The sequence below is a fragment of the Eptatretus burgeri genome, chromosome 15 (assembly GCF_056783735.1).
Source record: "Eptatretus burgeri isolate ZD-2024b chromosome 15, Ebu_testis_v1, whole genome shotgun sequence".
NCBI lineage: Eukaryota > Metazoa > Chordata > Myxini > Myxiniformes > Myxinidae > Eptatretus > Eptatretus burgeri.
Genome location: NC_140975.1, coordinates 27,441,364 through 27,465,524, shown reverse-complemented (window position 1 = coordinate 27,465,524; position 24,161 = coordinate 27,441,364). Strand labels below are relative to the sequence as shown.

Here is a 24,161-nt window from a genome sequence, read left to right as displayed (position 1 = left end):
TGATGGGAGGGATTTAAACAATACAGTTTTTCTGATGGGAGGGATTTAAACAATACAGTTCCTCTAATGGGAGGGATTTAAACAATACAGTTTTTCTGATGGGAGGGATTTAAACAGTGCAGTTCCTCTGATGGGAGGGATTTAAACAATACAGTTCCTCTGATGGGAGGGATTTAAACAATGCAGTTCCTCTGATTGGACTGATTTAAGTTGTCCATCTAATTCTGTCATAATCAAACAGAAGACCAAATCCTGCATTGGAGTCGTGAGAAGGACCCCGAAGTAGTCAAGAGCAAAGATGGAGTCAGGTTGAGCCTGGATAAGATTCGGGTTTCAGCCGCTATTCCTCTACCTTCAAACCCATCCAGATGCAGCCAACTGAGCCTTACAAAAATATTTCTGCAAGAATTCACTTCTCCGAGACAAACAGAAGAAGAAAGAGAAATATAGAGTAAAAGAGAAACATGAAAAGTAAAAGCAAGTATTAGAATGAATCAGTAGAAATCTGAAAAAGTAGAAAAATGTGAATGGAACAAAGATGTTGGGAAGAACCCGGAGGCCGGACAGATAGACTTCAGCAGTAACTGCACAGGCAAAACATAAATATGTGACTGCAAAGCAGTAGGACATAAATAAATCAGTCATTTCCACTATAATTATATCTCTTTTTAGAACTCTGATGGTTTAAGACTCAAAATAGCTTGAAACACAAAGTTTCAGCTATCATGGGTATCAAATGCTTTCCTCCAATCAATGACTCATACAAGTAACAATAATGATCCCAAAACACATTGTAATTTTTGCAATACTGCAAAAACCAAACAATAGCAAAGCCCTTTGCAACGGCTGCACTTCATGACTACATTATGGTTATTACTAGGGATTGAACTCCGTGACGACATAATGACATTTATGGTTATTACTGGGTTGAAGGAGAGGATAGATAATTTGCAGCAAGTAGCAGAATGTGAGAAATTTGTAGATAATAGTTGGTTACGGTTATGGAGTGAAGTTGGTGAGGATATTGGAAGTGGTGACAGTGCAGGGGGGGGGGGGGGTAGGCAGTGGTAACGGTGCAATGGGAGCAGGCTGTGGCGGTAGTGCAGTGGGCCAGGTGGTGGTCATGGTGCAGCAGGGGCAGGCAGTGGTGGAGGTGCAGGCAGAGGTGGAGGTGCAGCGGGTGCAGGCAGTGGTGGAGGTGCAGTGGGTGCAGGCAGTGGTGGAGGTGCAGCAGGTACAGACAGTGGTGGAGGTGCAGCGGGGGCAGGCAGTGGTGGAGGTGCCCTGGGAGCAGGTAGTTGTGGAGGTGCACCAGATGCATGGAGGTGCAGCGGGTGCATGCAGTGGTGAAGTTGCAGCAGGTGCAGGCAGTGGTGGAGGTGCAGTGGGTGCAAGCAGTGGTGGAGGTCCAGCAGGTGCAGGCAGTGGTGGAGGTGCAAGTTGTGCAGGCAGTGGTGGAAGTGCAGTGGGGGCAGGCAGTGGTAGAGGTGCACCAGATGCTTGGAGGTGCAGTGGTGAAGTTGCAGCATGTGCAGGCCGTGGTGGAGGTGCAGTGGTGCAGGCAGTGGTGGAGGTGCACCAGATGCTTGGAGGTGCAGTGGGTTCATGCAGTGGTGAAGTTGCAGCATGTGCAGGCAGTGGTGGAGGTGCAGTGGGTGCAGGCAGTGGTGGAGGTCCAGCATGTGCAGGCAGTGTGAGAAATTTGTAGATAATAGTTGGGGGCAGGCAGTGGCGGAAGTGCAGTGGGCCAGGCAGTGGTCACTGTGCAACAGGGGCCAGCAGTCGTGTATGTGCAGCAGGTGCAGGCAGTTATGGAGGTGCAGTGTATGCAGGCAGTGGTGGGTGTGCAGCAGGTGTAGGCAGTGATATAGGTGTAGTGGGTGCAGGCAGTGGTGTATGTGCAGCAGGTGCAGGCAGTTGTGGAAGTGCAGTGGGGGCAGGCAGTGGTAGAGGTGCACCAGATACTTGGAGGTGCAGTGGGTGCATGCAGTGGTGAAGTTGCAGCAGGGGCAGGCAGTGGTGGAGGTGCAGTGTGTGCATGCAGTGGTGGAGGTGCAGTGTGTGCATGCAGTGGCGGATGTGCAGTGGGCCAGGCAGTGGTCACTGTGCAACAGGGGCCAGCAGTGGTGTATGTGCAGCAGGTGCAAGCAGTTGTGGAGATGCAGTGTATGCAGGCAGTGGTGGGTGTGCAGCATGTGTAGGCAGTGATAGAGGTGTAGTGGGTGCAGGCAGTGGTGTATGTGCAGCAGGTGCAGGCAGTGGTGGAGGTGCAGTGGGTGCAGGCAGTGGTGGATGTGTAGTGTATGCAGGCAGTGGTGGGTGTGCAGCAGGTGTAGGCAGTGATAGAGGTGTAGTGGGTGCAGGCAGTGGTGTATGTGCAGCAGGTGCAGGCAGTGGTGGAGGTGCAGTGGGTGCAGGCAGTGGTGGATGTGTAGTGTATGCAGGCAGTGGTGGGTGTGCAGCAGGTGTAGGCAGTGATAGAGGTGTAGTGGGTGCAGGCAGTGGTGTATGTGCAGCAGGTGCAGGCAGTGGTGGAGGTGCAGTGGGTGCAGGCAGTGGTGGATGTGTAGTGTATGCAGGCAGTGGTGGGTGTGCAGCAGGTGTAGGCAGTGATAGAGGTGTAGTGGGTGCAGGCAGTGGTGTATGTGCAGCAGGTGCAGGCAGTTATGGAGGTGCAGTGTATGCAGGCAGTGGTAGGTGTGCAGCATGTGTAGGCAGTGATAGAGGTGTAGTGGGTGCAAGCAGTGGTGTATGTGCAGCAGGTGCAGGCAGTGGTGGAGGTGCAGTGGGTGCAGGCAGTGGTGGATGTGTAGTGTATGCAGGCAGTGGTGGGTGTGCAGCAGGTGTAGGCAGTGATAGAGGTGTAGTGGGTGCAGGCAGTGGTGTATGTGCAGCAGGTGCAGGCAGTGGTGGAGGTGCAGTGTGTGCAGGCAGTGGTGGATGTGTAGTGTATGCAGGCAGTGGTGGGTGTGCAGCAGGTGTAGGCAGTGATAGAGGTGTAGTGGGTGCAGGCAGTGGTGTATGTGCAGCATGTGCAGGCAGTGGTGGGTGTGCAGCAGGTGTAGGCAGTGGTGGATGTGTAGTGTATGCAGGCAGTGGTTGGTGTGCAGCAGGTGTAGATGTGTAGGGGGTGCAGGCAGTGGTGTATGTGCAGCAGGTGCAGGCAGTTATGGAGGTGCAGTGTATGCAGGCAGTGGTGGGTGTGCAGCAGGTGTAGGCAGTGATAGAGGTGTAGTGGGTGCAGGCAGTGGTGTATGTGCAGAAGGTGCAGGCAGTGGTGGAGGTGCAGTGGGTGCACGCAGTGGTGGATGTGTAGTGTATGCAGGCAGTGGTGAGTGTACAGCAGGTGTAGGCAGTGGTAGATGTGCAGTGGGTGCAGGCAGTGGTGTATGTGCAGAAATAGAAATTGGTAGAAATGATGTGTGGGAGACAGTTTTTGTGGGTGATGAGAATTAAACATGTAGATTCTTCATTCTGCAGGAAGGATTGTGGACATAGAATTCTGTGTAGTTTTGAAGGAGCGGGGGTTCGGGACATTGAAGGAAGGGTAAACGATATTGTATCGGGTCATAGCAGGAAGGAGTTGGTTGTGGTACACCTAGGAGCGAATGATGTATGGAACCTTTACTCAGAGGTTTTGAAAAATGGATACAGGATATTGGGAAAGCGGCTGAAAGCAAAGGGTTGTGAGGTCATGTTTTCTGGGATTCTCCCAAGATTAGGAAATAATATAGAAATTATGAGCAGAGCAATAGACGTCAACCAATGGGTGTAAGAATGGTGTAGGGTGGAAAGTTCTACATTTAGGAAGCAGTGGGAATCATTTCGGGGACAAAGGGAGTGTTTCCAGAATGATGGCCGTATGTTAAATAGAAAGGGGGCAGCAAGGTTTGCAGTGGGAATTGAGGAAGGAATTCAGACTTTTTTAGGTCAGTGGAGGGTGGGGAGGGTATTAAGGAAGGAACGGATGAAGTAATTGGGATGAGTAAGGCCAGGCAGGAAAATAGAATTTCAGGAAGGGAAAAGTGAAATCTATTCTATTCCAATGCCAGAAGTTTAAATTATAAGGTGGAAGAGCTTGAAGCCAAAGTAGATAGCGAGTAGTACGATATAGTTGCAGTGAGTGAGACATGGTTTAAGGAAGAGAGTAACTGGAGGACAGGATTAGAAGGCGACAAGGTGTATCGGTGTTTGTGGAAGGAGAGAATAGGAGGAGGAGGAGCAATCTGGGTCAAGGACAGCATTACATCAAGAGAAAGGGGTGGCATTAAGGAAGGAATAAATGTTGAGGATTCTGTGTGGGTCGATATTAGAGATTGTAAAAACAGTAAGATACTGGTAGGATGCTTTTATAGGGCTCCGGGTGGGAAGGAAAGGGAGGAAGGAGGAGTACATGAAGAATTCAAAAGGGCATGTGGTAAGGGGAGAGTGTTGATAATGGGGGATTTTAACTTGTCAGGGATAGATTGGGTCCAGGAACAGGGAAAGGGCAGATGAGGATTTCCTAGTTTTAGTCGAGGATTGCTTTTTAACCCAGTTTGTAGCTAAGCCCACGAGGGGGAGTGCAGTGTTAGACCTCCTTTTAAGTAACGATCCCAGTATGGTGGAGGAGGTGGGGGTAGGGGAGTGTTTCGGAGCAAGTCACCATAACATTGTGTGTGCAAAGATTCTGTTAAGGGTTAGAGTTCAGGATAATAGGGTAAGCCTATTAGATTTCAGGAAGGGAAACCTTCAGGTTATGATGAGAGAGTCCGTGATAGCTTTTCGTTGCCACGATAACTTAAGAACGGCTGAAGGGATCTAAGTCAAACTTGGTTCAAGTTTTTTTTTATGATGTAAAGAGCAAATGATTCGATTATGGGGTCAAAAGGTCAAAGGTTCGTTCGGTAAGAATTCTGTTCAGGTACTAACTTGTGAACCAGTGTTGGGATTTTGACCAAACTTGGTATAAGTATATTTGATGATGCAGATATGAAGTGATTCGATTTCGTTATCTGGAAGACAAAAGTCAGAGGTCATGTCAGGTAAAAATGTGAAACTTGAGAATGGCTTAAGGGATTTAAATCAAACTTGGTACAACTATGTATAATGATGTAAAGATGAACTGATTCGATTTTTAGGTCAAGCTGTCAAAGGTCAGAGGTTATGTTAGGTGAAACCCTGTGACTGCATTAACTTGTGAACCACCACCAAAGGTGAAAGGAGGTTGTTTCTACCCCTATCTGTCTGTTTGTTTGCAGGATATATCCAAAAATTGTGGACGGATTTGGATGAAATTTTGTGGGCAGGTTGGGTGTGTGACAAGAACGAACTGATTACATTTTGGTATGATCGATCAAAAATTTATTGGGCCTGATATGTTCTATTGGATCAGGCATTGTGTGGCAGAGGTATGTGCTCTCCAGAGTGCCCTTCTAGTTATAATAATAATTCTTTATTATTTCATGGCGAAACAATGGCAAAAATAAGATTATTTATCAAAGCACAAACTTATCAAACCACAAATTGGGAGATCAAAATGAGAGCATTAAACAAAAAATGTATTGTACGCAAGGAAATAGTGGAGGGATTAAAGATAAGCAAAATAGAGAGCAGGTGCATGTTCCATTACCAATCTACTTGCTATCACTTGCCAATGCAGCCATTCCTTGTCAACCGTTTCATTGGAGTGCTTGCTTGAATGCTTAAGCCACTTGGTGAGTGCTCTACAAACAGATTGGTAATGGAACACAGGGTGTATGCCAGCACATAGTTTGTTACCTCCGCCACTGAAAATGGGCAGAGTTATGTTTTCACCCCTGTCTGTTTGTTTGTCTGTCTTTCTGTGAACAGGATACCTCAAAAGGTTCCGGACTGATTCAGACAAAATTTTGTGGACATGTTGGGTGTGTGACAAGGACGAACTGATTATATTTTGAAGATCTGGGTACTTGAATTTTTAAGTGATTCTTCACCTTTAAGACAATGGGCCAAAAACGATACAAAGTAGGATATATCAAAAAGTTGTGGATGGATTCGGATGGAACTTGTTGGATGAGTTGGGTCGGTGACATGAACAAGCCGATTCGATTTTGGAGTTCCAGATACAGATCTGGCCTATCACTGGGATACGAAACGTAAACTGTTCAGACTGGTTGATAATGATTTTGCCAAATACTCAGGGGTACACATAACTGGTATGCAGGAACTCCCAAAAAATAAAAAAAAACCTAATGCATACTTCAAAGATGCTAAGAAAGCTCAAAAGCATACTATCATAAACAGAGGATTTTGATGGAAGGTTGTCTCAGCTGGTGGAGGAAAGATTCTTCCATGATAATTCTGATATAATGTCTGGTCCTGTGATTTCAAAATTCAAGTGTACAAAATTAAGTTTATAAATCATATATGTCGTATTATAACTTATAAGATTAACAAAAATAGATCTAAGGAGACAATGTGAGCGAAAAGGAAGAAGAGCAGGTTTTCTCAGCTTAGGTTGGTAAGGTTCTTTCTTGATAATTCTGATGATTGATATACATACTGTGATTTCAAAATTTAAGTGTACAAAATTAAGTTTATAAATCATATATGTCATATTATAACTTATAAGATTAACAAAAATAGATCTAAGGAGACAATGTGAGCGAAAAGGAAGAAGAGCAGGTTTTCTCAGCTTGGGTTGGTAAGGTTCTTCCTTGATAATTCTGATGATTGATATACATACTGTGATTTCAAAATTTAAGTGTACAAAATTAAGTTTATAAATTATATATATGTCATATTATAACTTATAAGATTAACAAAAATAGATCTAAGGAGACAATGTGAGCGAAAAGGAAGAAGAGCAGGTTTTCTCAGCTTGGGTTGGTAAGGTTCTTCCTTGATAATTCTGATGATTGATATACATACTGTGATTTCAAAATTTAAGTGTACAAAATTAACTTTATAAATGATAACAATATAATTTATAAATTATATTGTAAGTTTATGACTTATAAGATTAAAAAAAAAACAAAAACAGATCTAAGGAGAACGCGTGAGCATGAAGGAAGAAGAGGAGGTTCAGGAGCGTGCGGAACGTAAAAGAGCGGCTTGTGAGTGACTCATCTGGAGCATACGTTCTGAGAGAGTGTTTACAGAGGAGTAAGATGCATACAAAGTCGAGAGGCACTTTAAAAATCGGAGTGGCGATTGGGAAAGCAGACGAGCACGCTCGAAGCTGACTTTTTTTTGTTTGTGAGCACCAAACCATTTCTGCTGGTACTCATTGGAGAACCAAATAAAATAAAATAATTGTGTGAACCCTACAAATACTGTTCCAAAAAACTGGCTGTGGTTTTGTTTAAACTTTCGGTGTTACTGTGAGCCATGGCAGTGCAATTAACAGCAGTTCATTATCAACGTTAGTGCTATTACCAACAGACTTAAAAAGATGCATTAAGGTATAATTGAAATTCTGCCGAAGTAAAATATTGAGAATATGAAAAATATTTTTTTTACAAATCAAGAAATGGAAGAAGAAGAAAAAATTCCTGGAGCTTGCAGAGGTTTCGAGGTGATCTTCAATTAAATTGGAATTTTATTATTAATGGCTTTAAAATGTGTTTGCTTATTATGAATATACTTCTGTTAAAAACTCACTTTCTTCACAATTGTTCCAGTTATAACAGAATGATGAACTCTGGTGCAAGATGGAACTCTTTTCAGGCTCATGCTTTATTGATCTGATTTAATGGATTCTTGCAATCTCATTAAGTGTTAAAGTGAAAGAAAGAAAAAAAAGATTCTGAAATAAAACGACAATCAATCTTTATCGTATGTTGAAATATAATGGCTAATAATTATGCTATAATGGAAAACAAAACAAAATGCTAAAATGAATTGCATTTCTGGTTCCTGAGCTTCGTCATTGTTTGGCACGATTTAAATTAATTTTCAAGACAGTACTTTTCGGACTCCACTTCCCTCTTCCCTGTTCTATGAATGGAAAAAAAGTAAATAAATGCTGTTGAGTGGGCATTTTATTTATTAAATGTTTGAACATGCATCAATGAAATGTTTAAAAATTTGCTTAATCATATTAAAATATCCAATTTGGCATCTCTCTTTCTGTCTGTGGCTGATGCGTTTGGTCGTTACTAATCAGATCTCAAACAAATTTGCCAGGGGAACTAAGGGTCATAAGAGTACAGTTGTCGTTACTTGGTTTGCCTCACCACCCGCCCACCCCCCTTCCCGAAGGTGGGACCACCAGAAAGGTGGATATTGCAGTGCCGCTTCCAGTGGTGGTGAGAGAGGGTATTACGAGTGACCCTTCAGAACCCTTAATTGCATCATGAGTAAGAGGCCTTCGCCTCATGTTCGCACTTGCTGAGCCTATATTGCTTTCGACTTCACTGCAGAAAAAGCCGGAGCAATTTCCATGCATTATTGCCTTTTCCACATTGGAAAAACGCCATGATAAGGTGTATAGATAGCAACTTGAGCATTGTTGCACGTTATTGTGGTGTTTCTCCAAGGCTGCTTCCAATAACAAAAAGTAAAAACAACAATAATGATGATAACAATATAATAATAATATTAACATCATTACAAAATAACAATAATAATATTATCAATAATAATAGTAATAATGATGTAAACAATAATGAGGCCACATACATGTTGTTGTTCTCCTTTCGGCTGCTCCCGTTAGGGGTCGCCACAGCGGATCATCCGTTATGATCGGCATCCAGATGTGGCACAGGTTTTACGCCGGATGCCCTTCCTGACGCAACCCTGGTCGCCTCTTACGACACAGGGATAAGGATTGGGTTTCGCCATGATTCTGGGCTGCCCTACAACCTCTCATAGCGCGGCCCAGTGCAGAGCACCCATCCTCAAGCGATCCTCCAACCCAAGCCTCCGAGTAGCCGGATTACAGGTGCACGCCACTACGCCCGGTAATGAGGCCACATATATATTTTAGGCCACTACGCCCGGTAATATATATATATATATATATGCCACTACGCCCAGTAATATATATTTATATATAATGATTAAATATAATGGCAATGATAGTTATGATGATAATGATAATAAAGATGGAATTGATAATGACAATGATGATCCTTGAAATACCCCACTACTTACATCCTCTCAGCCAGACATCCTCCCACTCATAGACACTGCTTCCTATCACTATATCTTTATCTTTATAATAATGGTTATAATAATATTAACATGATTACAAAATAATAATATGAACAATAATTATCATAACAATAATAACGATAGCAACATCATCCTTACCCCCCCCCCCCCCGACTGCTCCCTTAGAGAGCGGAAGTTACCAGTAACAATACATTTTATTTTTCTCTTTTCTATCTTATAAGGCTGATCCTGAAGGAGCTTGTACTATACCACTTGTTGGACAAAGACTTTGGTCGACATCAGTGCAGTTTTATATGAATTATAAGGACATTACTAGGTGATAGAGAAATAAATACAGTATATGGGATTTGAATCTGGGATCACAGCATTGTGAACTAAGTGCTCAGATGGGAACACCAAATAGACCAACCGCATGTGATCAATTGAACTGTGGACCTGTGCCCTTGTTTCATGAAACACCAGGAACATGGACTGATCATCTCAATATCAACAACAAGGAGCTGATACTCCAGGTCCCCACCTTTTGGGTGGTATTGGGAATAGATCTGTGTAATATGAAAGCTAAATCTTGAACGGTTTCTGAAATATTGAGTACACAAGCCAAGTTACCGAGATGGTTGCCATGGCAACATAATTTATCCAATCACTGCCGTTATCTCGTCAGGTTGCGACCACGTCATGCGGAATAGTATTCTGCAATATGGAAGCAAAATGTTCAACGGTTTTTGAAATATGGCGTACACAAAGTTACAAGGACAGATTGTGTCGGTGGGTCAGTCGGTCAGACGGAGATCATTTTAATGTCCCCCGTCTCCAACCTTGTGGGAGGGGCAGGGGATAAAAAGTGTAAACACTGAGTTAAAGCGGGGAAAAAAAAATTATTAACAATCATTGAAAAAGTACATTTATCTCACCGAATGTCCTTTGTCCTGCATATCCCTGTTTCCTTTCAAGGGGGAAAAAAAACTGCCTATTTATTTTACTACCCATTCCATGCAGCCCTAAAGGCAATGAGTCAACTGAAACGTGTGGATTCACAGTACCGCATGTAGACCAAATTAGGTATATTACATCCTCCCTGAAGGGTCATTAATGAACCAACCACTTTTACTGACAATCACATTGTGACGTGGTAATTCCCCTGAGAGAGCACCTCGGTTTCGAGGGGCTTAAAATACAAAGCCTTAATGCTGCTGCCTCCAGCTGGATTTAATCACAATCTCTGATATGCCAGTCCCTCGCTTCTCATGACTGGATGGATGGACTAATCCTGTACCATTTCTACGGTGTCAAGGACTGCTGGAAGTACACTGAGTGGTTTGTGCCCTTACCTTCTCAGTGACAGTCCAGAAAAGAATTTGTCATTTGTTCAGGGTTCCAGCAAAGACTGCGGATGCTTTGCGAAACACCATGGGATCTTTGTCATCCGCCAGCTAATGCTGACAGATGGGAGGTCCAGCTTAATGTCCATCTGAGTGAAGGTGTGTTATTACGTTTTACATGGGGAGGAGGAGGGTGAGGACAGGGGAGAAGGGGTGTGGTGAGGACGAGTATAATTCATTCTCAATACAATGAAGAATCCACAGAATGTACGGCATCTGTTTCTCTTTCCAGCGATGGTTACATCTCACACTTCCCTCCACGACTTGTAGCAGGTAGTGCACCACCATCTCATATCCTCCATTCTTAAGCACAATCCTTTGTACCTCCAGAAATTTACAAACACAACCCTCTTAATTGCAGGTTACCATGACTCCTTTCTTCTCTTTTGTTTGTTCATTCCCTTGTTTGTATCCAACTGTGGCCTCACTGTCAGTTCATTGCCATTTCACCCTCTGTCTCCTTGCTCATTGATGAGCCTAGATATAGCATAAGAAAGACTCCACTGTATTATATAACTCGTGTGACTTTAACTTGTCCTTCAGAACGCAATATTGCACTTAAATTTCAGATAAAAGATGTAACACTCTCATAAAGCAAAAAAAAAAAAGAAAAATTCTTCTGATTAGTCGATTGATAATTGATAAACAAGATTGAGGGAGTCATAAAGGGATAACATAAACAAGAATAAATACGTAAAAATGAGGGAACACTAATTTATAACAAGATTGCGGAAAAAGGAAGTATCAGAACCACTAGATGAAAAAGGTAGGACCCAGAATAAGCTTCCATAAGGGAATAAACCTGGATGTTGAGTGGATACTGCAGTGAGGTGGTGTGCAGTGTGATGCGTGGTCTTGCCTGGGCCAGAGAAACAGGTGAATCTGCTTCATCACCAAACACCAAACCATGGATGCGGAGGCTGGAGATCAGATCACAGATGTGTACCAGGATAGAGCGTGGATTGCTCTCATTGTGACTCCCATGTTCTGGAGAGGCTGGAACGACCTTGACATTCAGCGGGAAACTCCGGAAGAGGTCATCACTTGAAAGTACCCGACGAAGAGACTGCAGAGTCTCCTCTCGACCCAAATAGAATAATCCAATATTCAGCATTGGTTGGTCGTCCCTTGCTTCGGAGCTTGGCCTTGCCACCACTCCAGCAGTCAGCACCTGGATCAGAAAAATACACACACAATCCTCAATGTACATACATCATACCACAAGAAACGTGCAACACTCATGTTAAATGTTAATACTATTCGCATGACAGTAAAACCATTGGATGGTTAATGGGGCTCTGCATTCCACTCAAAACCACCACGCGATCTCAAAAATAATTTGTTTTATCATTTTAAATTATAATGTCTTTCATATATATATATATATATATATATATATATATATATATATATATATATATATATATATATATATATATATATATATATATATATATATATACATACATTCATCGGGACGATACTCTGTGCAGAGCGTTGGTGCTGCCAACACAGTCTCCATATACATATATATATATATATATATATATATATATATATATATATATATATATATATATATATATATATATATATATATATATATATATATGTATTGCCCGGCATTGCCCGGGTTCTTTTTGAATGAATTTAATCTTCTGCACATCGGTCTGACACGAGCCCAGTATCAGTTCCCTATTGGGCCTAAGGGAGTTGGTGAGGGGGAAACACCCCCCCCCCGGGCCGAGGGGCCTCGCCACCTAGCCTATGACCTTCCCAGGGCCCGTCCCAACATTTTTTGTTACAAAGGTTTCCTCCTATCATTCAACGTTCAGGAGATTAGCGCGTGCAGACAAACAAAAACTTCAAAATATATATTGTTGCGGATTCGCGCCCACCGGCGTGCGAACGGCCACGTAACTCGAATCGCGGCACGTCGCCCACCGGACGGACAATCCCGTCGTGACCCTCTCGGACTAACGCCGGGAACTAGTCACGGGTGGACCTTTCGGCCTCACCACGATCGTGCCAATCGGCCCCCGCATGGGATAGGGTTGCTCGCCAAATTCGACCTACCTAAGTACCCACACGGAGGGTAGACCGGGCGATCGCACCTCGCCGCAGGTCGACTTCGGACACGGGCCACTTTAAGCGACCCGTTCCGTACTATTGGGATAACCGAGCGGTGTTATCGTCGGCCTCGACGGTTCGATTAATTATCGGGCGTTTTAGCCCACGACCAACCCTTTACGTGAAGTAAGATGGAGATTCAATAAAGGAAAAGACGAAGCGAAACGGAAAAACAGTTCAACATAAAGCACATTTGTTTCGCGATGAACGGAAAGCACACATATACAATTACACCAAAAGCAAATGTAAAAGAAGAAGAAGAAACACACAATAATGCACAAAAAGCAAATGTAAAAGCAAAAGACAATGCAGAGCTAACCGACTACCGAGCACACGGCAACACTTATACAGTTTTACTTCACAGACGGCGCCGACAACACATATACTCAAAGCAAAAGAAAAAGGGACCACCATCCACTATGAGGGGGCAGACGGCCTGGGGCCGAGACCACGTCGAGCCTACCCGTCTGGTGATGAGCCGCAAAATGGCGCTGGCGCCCCGACTCCGCGGGCCTCGCTGGGACTGCCTGGAATGGGGTGGGAACGGGGCCCCCTTCTCACACTATCTCAGCGCGGGGGGAAACAGGAGGGGGTTGTTGATGCTCGGGGGAAGGAGGATATCTCCCTGTCTCGGGTCCCGCGACGAGCGTCTCCACTACGACCTCGGTCGCGTTGCCGGCCTCTCCCCTCCGCAGCTCCCCGACTCTGACACGAGCACCCCCTCGACCGCCTTCGCCGCCGCCACCTCTCCAACTCTCCACAGCTCCGTCCAACTGCCTTCTCCAACTCCTCTCTTGACTGGCTCTTCCCAACTCCACCGACTCCGAACTTGACTGACTACTACTGCTTCTTCTTCCCAACTCCACCGACTCCGAACTGCTCTTGACTGACTACTACTGCTTCTTCTTCCCAACTCCACCGACTCCGAACTGCTCTTGACTGACTACTACTGCTTCTTCTTCCCAACTCCACCGACTGCGAACTGCTTTGTTTGGCGAGCGAACGCAGCCCTTTATAGCCCCCGGGGCCTCGCTCCTTCGCCTTCGACCCTTTACCTTCGACCCTTCACCTTTGGCTGGCTCCCCATTGGACCGAGGAAAAGTGGGCGTGAATGCTTTTTGATCCATGAATTTGCATATAGCGATATTACCCCAACGCACCTGGGGGCGGGGCCAAATCGCCCCACGCTCGCCGATAGGACGGAACAGAAGTGGGCGTGAGTCGTTTTTGATCCGTTTTTTTCGGAAAGGCTGTGATGTTTCTGCACACGCTGCTTGGTGCGCGCCCTGCACGAGTCCAGTATCGGTGCCCACAAGCGGCGCGGAAATGGCGGTGATGCGATGGTGGCGAGAGCGAGATGTGACGGTAAAGGTCGTGGCTGTTGGCGTTGTTGTTGTTGTGAAGCGGCGTTGCGGCTGGTGGTTGTTGTGTGATGGCTGTTGAGACGTGGTTGGTGGTGGTAGTAATGGCGGCTGGTCCAAAATAAAGATAGTAAAAGAAAAACGGCTATCTAGAAGGGTCGCAGCCCGAATGAATGACATTTATTCCCTCGAAACAACAGGTTTGGGCCTAACTACACATATACTTACAGAGATATCTCACCTAAGGGACCTGAATGGTGGTTTGCGAATTTCGTCAACCACAACACTACCCCCTCCCCTTTTTACAGACTCGTCCCGAGTCGTCAAATTTTCGTGTGCCATCATGTGTAGTTTTCCCCTAGTATATTTTACCTACCAATCCTTGAGTGCGACATTCATGGTATTCGTGTCCCCAAAATAAATAACCTGAGGGCTGCGTAACTACCTAAACAAACTCACTGACACGGACGACTTAAATAAAATTGCCGGCGCTAAGACAGACATGCCGGGGGCGCACTCATATGTACAGTACATCTTACCCTTAACTTACAAATTTTACACTAAACCATGGCCCAGGATCACTGAACTCTGCAAAAAGAAAGCAGTTAGCAGGGAGCCAGGCTGCTCGCATGCAGTCTCTGACTCAAACAATGCAGGTGACAGGGAACGTGGCCGGCTGCTCACACGCAGTCCAAGGCCTTCCCTTTTGAACTGAACGCAGTGAACCACAACGGTGCATGGGCTGCACGAACGCAGTCTCCGTGCCAGCTCAAGTGGCACACGCAATGAACACAACAAATGGATGGATGAATGGATGCACGCAAACACGGTGCACGGGCCGCCACTGCAGGCCCGTGTTGTAGCTGCCAACAGGGCAGTTCTCGCAGCTTGCAAACTGTTGCTTTCTGATCCTGGCGCACATGGAAATGAACAGGGGGGGGGCAAAGCAAAAATTGAACGGGGCTGGTGAACAGGGGCAGTGGGCATGGCATGGCAAAGGCAGCAGGCAAACACAGCCTGCAGAAGAAGGCCGCTGCAGGCAAACACAGCCGGCAGATGAACTGGCCGGCACAGGCCTTGAAGAAAAACAGCCAGCCGGCAGATGAAGTGGGCCGTCACAGGCCTTGCAGCAACACAGCCAGCAGATGAAGTGGCCGGCACAGGCCTTGAAGCAAAACACAGCCAGCCGATGGCACAGGCCTTGCAGAAAACAGCTGCAGACGATCCGGCCGGTACAGGCCTTGCAGCACAGCAGCTGCAGCCGATCCAGCCGGCACATCCTTGCAGCAAAACAACAGCTGCCGATGAAGTGGGCCGGCCTTTGCCTTGCAGCAACGCAGCCAGCAGATGAAGCTGGCCAGCTTTTGCCGTTCAGTGGAGGTTGGTGGAGGGAGTGCGGTGGTGCTGGCCACTCAGAAGGCGGGCTCGGACCTACCTAGCTGTCTCCCTCCCACCTATCGCCTTTGCCTCTTACTGTACATACCCACTCCCTTAATTTGTCAAACCCCAATTTAGCCCCAACTTTTTTTTTTTTTTTTTTTACTTCCCCACTATAAATCGTCCCCTAACCCCCTGTACTGTCCTTGTTCGGCTAACCTATCCTGTCACCTAGCCTACTCCCAACCCCGACGTTCCCTTCCCGGAGGGGAACAAGGGAGAGCTAGCGTCCTGTGTCGAGGCCCAACGAAGCCTCAGAATGGCCTCCCCAGAGTTCAGCGATCGAAAACACAAAGTGGGTCAAGCGGCCCACAACGAGAGCGAGGGGATGGATGGTGCGGAGGGGTACACTCCTAATCTACCCTAACCATTTAACTGTTAAACTACCCCGGGGCTTTCAACAAGCGCCTCTCGCTTAAACTATTGGTTCTAACAACCCAGATTCCCGTCGCCTGTGTTGGTGTCCTCACAATTTCGGGCCTCGCCCCACAATTTTCTCTCCGTGCCCTCACACGGTCTCATGGCTGGGACACGTGGCTCCCTTTGGCAGGCACGACCCTCTGCCGAATCTCCCGCTATGGCACCCCCGGGCACTACACTGCCTCCGAGCCTACCAGCCCCCTAAACACCGGGGAGTGCCCCCCATGGCACCTCCCCTGAAACGCACACGTGGCAGGCTGGCTTCCCAGGCCCCTTTCCGAGGGTCACCCGTGCCCACAACACTGCCCACGCGGCTAATGGCGCCCCGGGCCCCCGCACCAAGCAGGCGCACCCGTGCCCACTACGCTATCCCGGCCTCCCATGGGCCCTTGGCCTACCACGGCCGACTAGCCTGGTGCCCGGGGTACCCACTCAGCGATACTCACCTTTCGCAGCCACGCTCCCAGCCCGTCAACAGGGCTCCTGCACCCCTCCAAACGGGTTTCGAGCCTACATTCACACCAACAACAAAACGACCTCCATTTTTCAATTTAACTAACCCCCTAAAACTCACTCTACACTGACCCCGGGGTCCCTTGGGTGGGAGTCACTCCTCCCCCCAATCACTCATCGCACCATGCAGTCCCCATTCGCTCCATACACACAGACCCGCTGGCCTCACTCACTCACCAAGCACATGCTTCCACTTCACTCACCAACTCTTCAACACACTCACCGCTGAACTCTGCCATCCTTCTAACTACCTCCCCTAACTAACTCGTGCTCCCACGTCGTCCCTTAAACTATAGCACGTTCCTTTTAACCTACGTAGCTAAACTACGTCCCCGCTACACATTCACAAGTCTGTCACTGTCTTCGAAATCAAAAAATCATTTTATTTCCCAACCTAAATCTGGCTACAATCCCTCTAACTAATCCATTCCACGGACTCCATGAGGACTTACCCCTGCCCCATGAAGTCGGTCTAGCTAAGCTAACCCTTCCCCCTAACTAGTTTCCATCCTGTGCCCTGGTCAAGGGGGTCTTCCACCCCTTGCCCAGGAATCCTGTGTACCCGAAAGCGAGGCTTGCTTTTTTTTTTTTTTTCCACATGCGCAGCACCAGCGCAGCAACTCACAGCTCGCGCACTTTGCACTTGCCCGTGACATCATGCAGCTGCACGTGTTCCTCGTCCCTCCTTGGACGGTACCATCCGGCAGGGATACCCCTCCTGCCGGATTCCAACCCCACGTGCAGCCATGACGTCACCGTGCGCATAAAAAAACAAGCCCCACGTCTCGAGGGGTTCCCCACGCGAACACATGTGCTTTGCCCATTGGAGCTTAACACACACGATCACGTGGAGAACCCGTCCGGTCCAAATCCGTAATCCTGCCTAAACTTTGTCCGTCCGCGGGATCGGCAAATCCACCACTGGCGTTTCCGGACCGGGACTTTACTCTCGCAAGCGAGCACGTGGGGCCTCGTGCGTTGCACAGCACGGACCTCATGCTCACTGCTGGGTGAACCCGGCACGGTCCCCGAAACAACTACAGCCGCGACTCGGCTTTCTTTCCTCTGTCGCAGTCTCCGTCGCCATTCAACACTCGCACTCCCGCGTGTTACGACGCTAACACACCTCACCATTAAACTCACACCGGGAGACGCGGCTGCATGTTCACACATGCCGACCGACATCTCCCTTTCACACAACGACCTTGCACACGCTGTCTCTCTCATGCATACCACCTCCCTCGCACACGTGGCTCCACTCACTTGCGGCCTTCCACTCACTCGTGCCATTTCCCTCACACAAACCATACCACTCACACACGCGGGGGCACTCGCCCGCGGTGCCTCACTCATACTGGCCGTTTCACTCACACACACGGCCTCTTCCACTTGCGGTGCCCCTTTCACACACGGCGTGCTGGGAAGCACGTACTCCGGCACAATCGCCACCACACCACACACACGGGGTCGCTTCCACACACGGGGACGCACTCACACCTTGCACCACACACACAGGGACATCCACACTGGGGATTTGTGTCCCCACAAGGGTCTCCGGGGCCGCTATACCCCCCAAGCTCTCCGTGCACCTGTCCACAGCACTCCTCCCCTCGACCTCGCAAAGCACGACCGAACTCACCTGGTCGTGACTCGCCTCAAGGGGGCATACTCCCTCCCCTCGTTCCTGGAGGAGGCCATCCCGCTGCTCGCACTGGGTCTCCACCCAGTCCGCGAGCTCACCCCCATTATCCTCCACTACCTCCGTGTGTGTGTGTGTGTGCGTCTCTAAACCCGTCATTATCATGCAGTCTCTCCTCTATTTTTTCTGTCTCCCGTGTCTCTATACATTTTCTCTGCTGGTTCCTTTTTTCTGTCTCTTCCTGGTTCCTTTTTTCCTTCCCATCTGAGTCGTTCTTTCTCTCTGAGCCCCATTAGCTGTTCGTTCTCCCTCCGTAGCTCCTCAATCTCCGTTGACTCCAATCTCGCTCTCTGTTTTAGTTGTTCAATTTCACACTCATATAGTTGTTGTTTTCTCTCCCACTGTTCCTCCTGCTCTTTGTTTTCCAATCTCATCGTTTCTTTCATTTGGCTCATTTCCTTCCTGTGTTTCATTCGCTGTTCTCTCACTACTCTTCCTCGTTTCCTCTCCTGTCCTTCCTTCTCCAGTTTCATGGTTTTCTTGATTTGGTTCATCTCCATTTTGTGTTTCATTCGCTGCTGTCTCATTACTCTTCCTAGTTTCCTCTCCTGTCCTTCCTTCTCCAGTTTCGTTGTTTGCTTCATTTGGTTAATCTCCCTTTTGTGTTTCATTTGCTGCTGTCTCATTACTCTTCCTTGTTTCCTCTCCTGTCCTTCCTTCTCCAGTTTCGTTGTTTGCTTAATTTGGTTCATCTCCTTTTTGTGTTTCATTTGCTGCTGTCTCATTACTCTTCCTTGTTTCCTCTCCTGTCCTTCCTTCTCCAGTTTCATGGTTTTCTTGATTTGGTTCATCTCCATTTTGTGTTTCATTCGCTGCTGTCTCATTACTCTTCCTAGTTTCCTCTCCTGTCCTTCCTTCTCCAGTTTCATGGTTTTCTTCATTTGGTTAATCTCCTTTTTGTGTTTCATTTGCTGTTGTCTCATTACTCTTCCTCGTTTCCTCTCCTGTCCTTCCTTCTCCAGTTTCGTTGTTTGCCTCATTTGGTTAATCTCCTTTTTGTGTTTCATTTGCTGCTGTCTCATTACTCTTCCTCGTTCCCTCTCCTGTCCTTCCTTCTCCAGTTTCATGGTTTTCTTGATTTGGTTCATCTCCATTTTGTGTTTCATTCGCTGCTGTCTCATTACTCTTCCTAGTTTCCTCTCCTGTCTTTCCTTATCCAGTTTCATGGTTTTCTTCATTTGGTTCATCTCCATTTTGTGTTTCATTCGCTGTTCTTTGTCTATCTCCTCGTACTCCAGCCTTTCTTTCAATTGGTCAACCTCAGATTCATGTTCTTTTTGTTTTCTATTCCATTGTTCCTCTCGTTCTTCCCTCTAAAATCTCGTTGTGTCCTTCAATCTCCTGATTTCTCCTTCCTGCTTCATTCCTTGCTCCTTTACTTTCTCCTCGTATTCAAACCTATTTTTTCCTTTTGTCGTTCAGTTTCAAATTCATACTCTTTCAGTTTTCTATTCCACTGTCTCTCTTGTTCCTCCTTCTGCAATCTCGTCATTTCTTTCAACTGACTGATTTCTTTCTCCTGTCTCATTCGTTCTTCCCTCATTACTCTTTCTTGTTCCTTATTCTTTAGTCTGGCCTTCGCTTCCAGCTGTTTGATCTGTACAGTGTGGTTTCTTAAAGTTTCATTTTCCGTTCTCTTCCTTTCCTCTTTTAACACTCTCAGTTCGTTTTGTAGTTCCCTCTCTTTGTTTTGGTGTTTCTGTAACTCAGAAACTTTCTTTTCCAATTCATTTCTCATCTCCGCACACTCAGACTTTGCTTTGGCTTCTAACTGTTCTTCCGGCTTGCGCTTGTGGTTTTCTACCCGTCTTCCCAGTTCCTCTGTCTCCGTTTTTACCTCCAGTCCCAGCTTATCAACTCTCTTCGTCATGTCTTGAAGTCTTTTCTCACACTCCACCGTTTCGACCTTCAATCCCTCCTCTGTCTCCTCCTGGTTTTCTTTTAATTTTTCTAATACCTTCTTTACCTCGTGTCTCGTCTTGCACGTCTCCCGAATTATTTTCTCGCCCGCCCCGACCGCGGGCCTGACAGCCGTTGCACTCCCCCCCAGCTCGTTCGTCCCAGCACGTGGCAGCGCCATTTTCTCGCCCGTGGTCCGCGTTTCGCTCCTCGCCATTGCCATAATGCCTGCCTGCAGGCCTATGCCCATGCTTTGCATCTCACCCCGCATTTCTTTCATTTGGTTTTTCGCTTCGAGTGCGTTTCCATCCATTTTTTTATTTTCCATTTGTTGCGTATTTCTCTTCATTTCGTTGTTCCTTTCTTTCATTTTGGCATTCCTGTAATCCAGTTTGTCATTTATGCTCTGCGCGAGTTCCATAATCTGCCGCATTGTCACCTGCCCTGGCCACTCCCACTGACTACATTTAGTGGTGGAGTTATAATAAAAAAACCGACCAGATGAACGGCATCGATGCCTTTCTCAACCTTCTGGTACGGGTTTCTCTTGCACGGTGATCTCGTCCTGAGCCATGGACTCTACATTACTATTACACATACCTAATCCACCCGGCACCCGCTCGCCTTGAGACGCCATCTTGCTTCTCGTAAAGGGTTAATTTAGCTCGCTCGTAATTTGGAGGGAATCGGGGGTCGCTCCTCTCACCCCTGGACCGATTCCCGTGAATTTAGCTGGAGACAGGAGAGCCCGTTTTCCCGTTCTCCGATACCAGTGCCGCGAGGAGGGCGATGAGTTTATATCGCACGACCTGACACTAGTGTTGCGGATTCGCGCCCGCCGGCGTGCGAACGGCCACGTAACTCGAATCGCGGCACGTCGCCCACCGGACGGACAATCCCGTCGTGACCCTCTCGGACTAACGCCGGGAACTAGTCACGGGTGGACCTTTCGGCCTCACCACGATCGTGCCAATCGGCCCCCGCGTGGGATAGGGTTGCTCGCCAAATTCGACCTACCTAAGTACCCACACGGAGGGTAGACCGTGCGATCGCACCTCGCCGCAGGTCGACTTCGGACACGGGCCACTTTAAGCGACCCGTTCCGTACTATCGGGCTAACCGAGCGGTGTTATCGTCGGCCTCGACGGTTCAATTAATTATCGGGCGTTTTAGCCCACGACCAACCCTTTACGTGAAGTAAGATGGAGATTCAATAAAGGAAAAGACGAAGCGAAACGTGAAAACAGTTCAACATAAAGCACATTTATTTCGCGATGAACGGAAAGCACACATATACAATTACACCAAAAGCAAATGTAAAAGAAGAAGAAGAAACACACAATAATGCACAAAAAGCAAATGTAAAAGCAAAAGACAATGCAGAGCTAACCGACTACCGAGCACACGGCAACACTTATACAGTTTTACTTCACAGACGGCGCCGACAACACATACACTCAAAGCAAAAGAAAAAGGGACCACCCTCCACTATGAGGGGGCAGACGGCCTGGGGCCGAGACCACGTTGAGCCTACCCATCTGGTGATGAGCCCCAAAATGGCGCTGGCGCCCCGACTCCGCGGGCCTCGCTGGGACTGCCTGGAATGGGGTGGGAACGGGGCCCCCTTCTCGCACTATCTCAGCGCGGGGGGAAACAGGAGGGGGTTGTTGATGCTCGGGGGAAGGAGGATATCTCCCTGTCTCGGGTCCCGCGACGAGCGTCTCCACCACGACCTCGGTCGCGTTGCCGGCCTCTCCCCTCCGCAGCTCCCCGACTCTGACACGAGCACCCCCTCGACCGCCTTCGCCGACGCCACCTCTCCAACTCTCCACAGCTCCGTCCAACTGCCTTCTCCGACTCCTCTCTTGACTGGCTCTTCCCAACTCCACTGACTCCGAACTTGACTGACTACTACTGCTTCTTCTTCCCAACTCCACAGACTCCGAACTGCTCTTGACTGACTACTACTGCTTCTTCTTCCCAACTCCACCGACTCTGAACTGCCCCGTTTGGCGAGCGAACGCAGCCCTTTATAGCCCCCGGGGCCTCGTTCCTTCGCCTTCGACCCTTTACCTTCGACCCTTCACCTCTGGCTGGCTCCCCATTGGACCGAGGAAAAGTGGGCGTGAATGCTTTTTGATCCATGAATTTGCATATAGCGATATTACTCCAACGCACCTGGGGGCGGGGCCAAATCGCCCCACGCTCGCCGATAGGACGGAACAGAAGTGGGCGTGAGTCGTTTTTGATCCGTTTTCTTCGGAAAGGCTGTGATGTTTCTGCACACGCTGCTCGGTGCGCGCCCTGCACGAGTCCAGTATCGGTGCCCACAAGCGGCGCGGAAATGGCGGTGATGCGATGGTTGCGAGAGCGAGATGTGACGGTAAAGGTCGTGGCTGTTGGCGTTGTTGTTGTTGTTGTTGTGAAGCGGCGTTGCGGCTGGTGGTTGTTGTGTGATGGCTGTTGAGACGTGGTTGGTGGTGGTAGTAATGGCGGCTGGTCCAAAATAAAGATAGTAAAAGAAAAACGGCTATCTAGAAGGGTCGCAGCCCGAATGAATGACATTTATTCCCTCGAAACAACGGGTTTGGGCCTAACTACACATATTCTTACAGAGATATCTCACCTAAGGGACCTGAATGGTGGTTTGCGAATTTCGTCAACCACAACAATATATATGTATATATGTATATATATATATATATATATATATATATATATATATATATATATATGTATATATGTATATATATATATATTGTTACGTCCACGGGACTTGAACAGTCCCGCCAACGTAGAATGAGCCGAAACGATGGAGGCGGTTTATTTATTTATAACCCAAACATGGCGGTTCTAATCCCTCTACCGCAAACAGGACGAGGAAGGTGGCACGAGTCGCTTTTCACTGAGTTGATAACGTTTATTCCTCTAACCAGAAATACCAAGACTCGGCAAGAAGAGGGATCCGGGGCGATTCGACGGGATGGTGTGGGATCGGGCGTGGGGAAAACACAGACAATTCCAATGAATATACAAATCTCAAACCCTCTAAGGCGCCAGGTACACACACACACACACACACACACACACACACACACACACACACACACACACACACACACACACACACACACACACACACACACACACACACACACACACACACACACACACACACACACACACACACACACAGTAGCTATTCCTGGTGGTCAGGCTGGACCGTGGTGTGGACGCAACAGTCCCTGGATTGGCGTCGGACGAGCTGGCCTTGCTCTCGTCAGGGGGGGGGGCAGGAGAAACCGTGGTGCTGTCGACCTCCTGGTCTCGGCCCAAGTCCGCTCACAGCCGCCAGGGAACCAGCTCCGGCGCCAAACCGCGAGCAGGAGAGGGAGGCAGGTCTGCCCGCCGTTCCACCCCGTACTCCGAGCCAGCAGAACCCCAGAGCCAACCAAGGTGAGGCACGAGGCTCAGCAAGGCTACAAGACACGAAGAAACCAGGGCCGAATCAGCGCAACAACAAGCACGCTCCCAGCACAACAACCTCCACCCCAAAAAACGGTCTTCCTCTCCCGATCTTCTTCCTCCTCCTTTTCGACCCCGAACAGAACCTTTTTATCCTCCCGTCCTCGTCACTTCCAATCGAGCCGTTTTATTGGCCCTGCGCCGTCGCCTTCCGCCAATCGTGATCATGGGGTGGAGCCATCCACAGCACTGTCCTGTGACGTCAGGGCAAGCCTCCAGGGACTACTAAAAGGGATTTACGCAGACACACTTACCCTATCCGTGTCCCTATCTAATTACGTGACAATTATCATTTCCCCCTTGAAGAAATGGACATTTACTAGACAACTTATCACCACTGAATTGCTACTTATTACATCGAGATCCTGGTAAACTCGAACAGCATGGCATACCTAATTAAACATCCTAATTACCCTTTGAATGCATACCCCCCCCTCAAACGTAACAATATATATATATATATATATATATATATATATATATATATATATATATATATATATATATATATATATATATATTCGGGAGAACAAGTATTTGATACACTGCGGATTTTGCAGGTTTTCCCACTTACAAAGCACGTAGAGGTCTGTAATTTTTATCATAGGTACACTTCAACTGTGAAAGACGGAATCTAAAACAAAAATCCTGAAAATC

The 24,161-nt window shown here is 47.5% G+C and overlaps 1 protein-coding gene across 1 annotated transcript in view; it reads right to left on the bottom strand.

Annotated features, from left to right (window-relative positions):
- GRIN2C (glutamate ionotropic receptor NMDA type subunit 2C) overlaps positions 1-24,161 on the bottom strand; it is a 316,497-nt gene that overhangs the window by 257,759 nt on the left and 34,577 nt on the right. Inside the window, exon 2 of the mRNA XM_085856958.1 lies at positions 11,380-11,691. Within this exon, the coding sequence (XP_085713084.1) occupies positions 11,380-11,691 (312 nt within the window). The remainder of the gene's footprint in view (positions 1-11,379; positions 11,692-24,161) is intronic.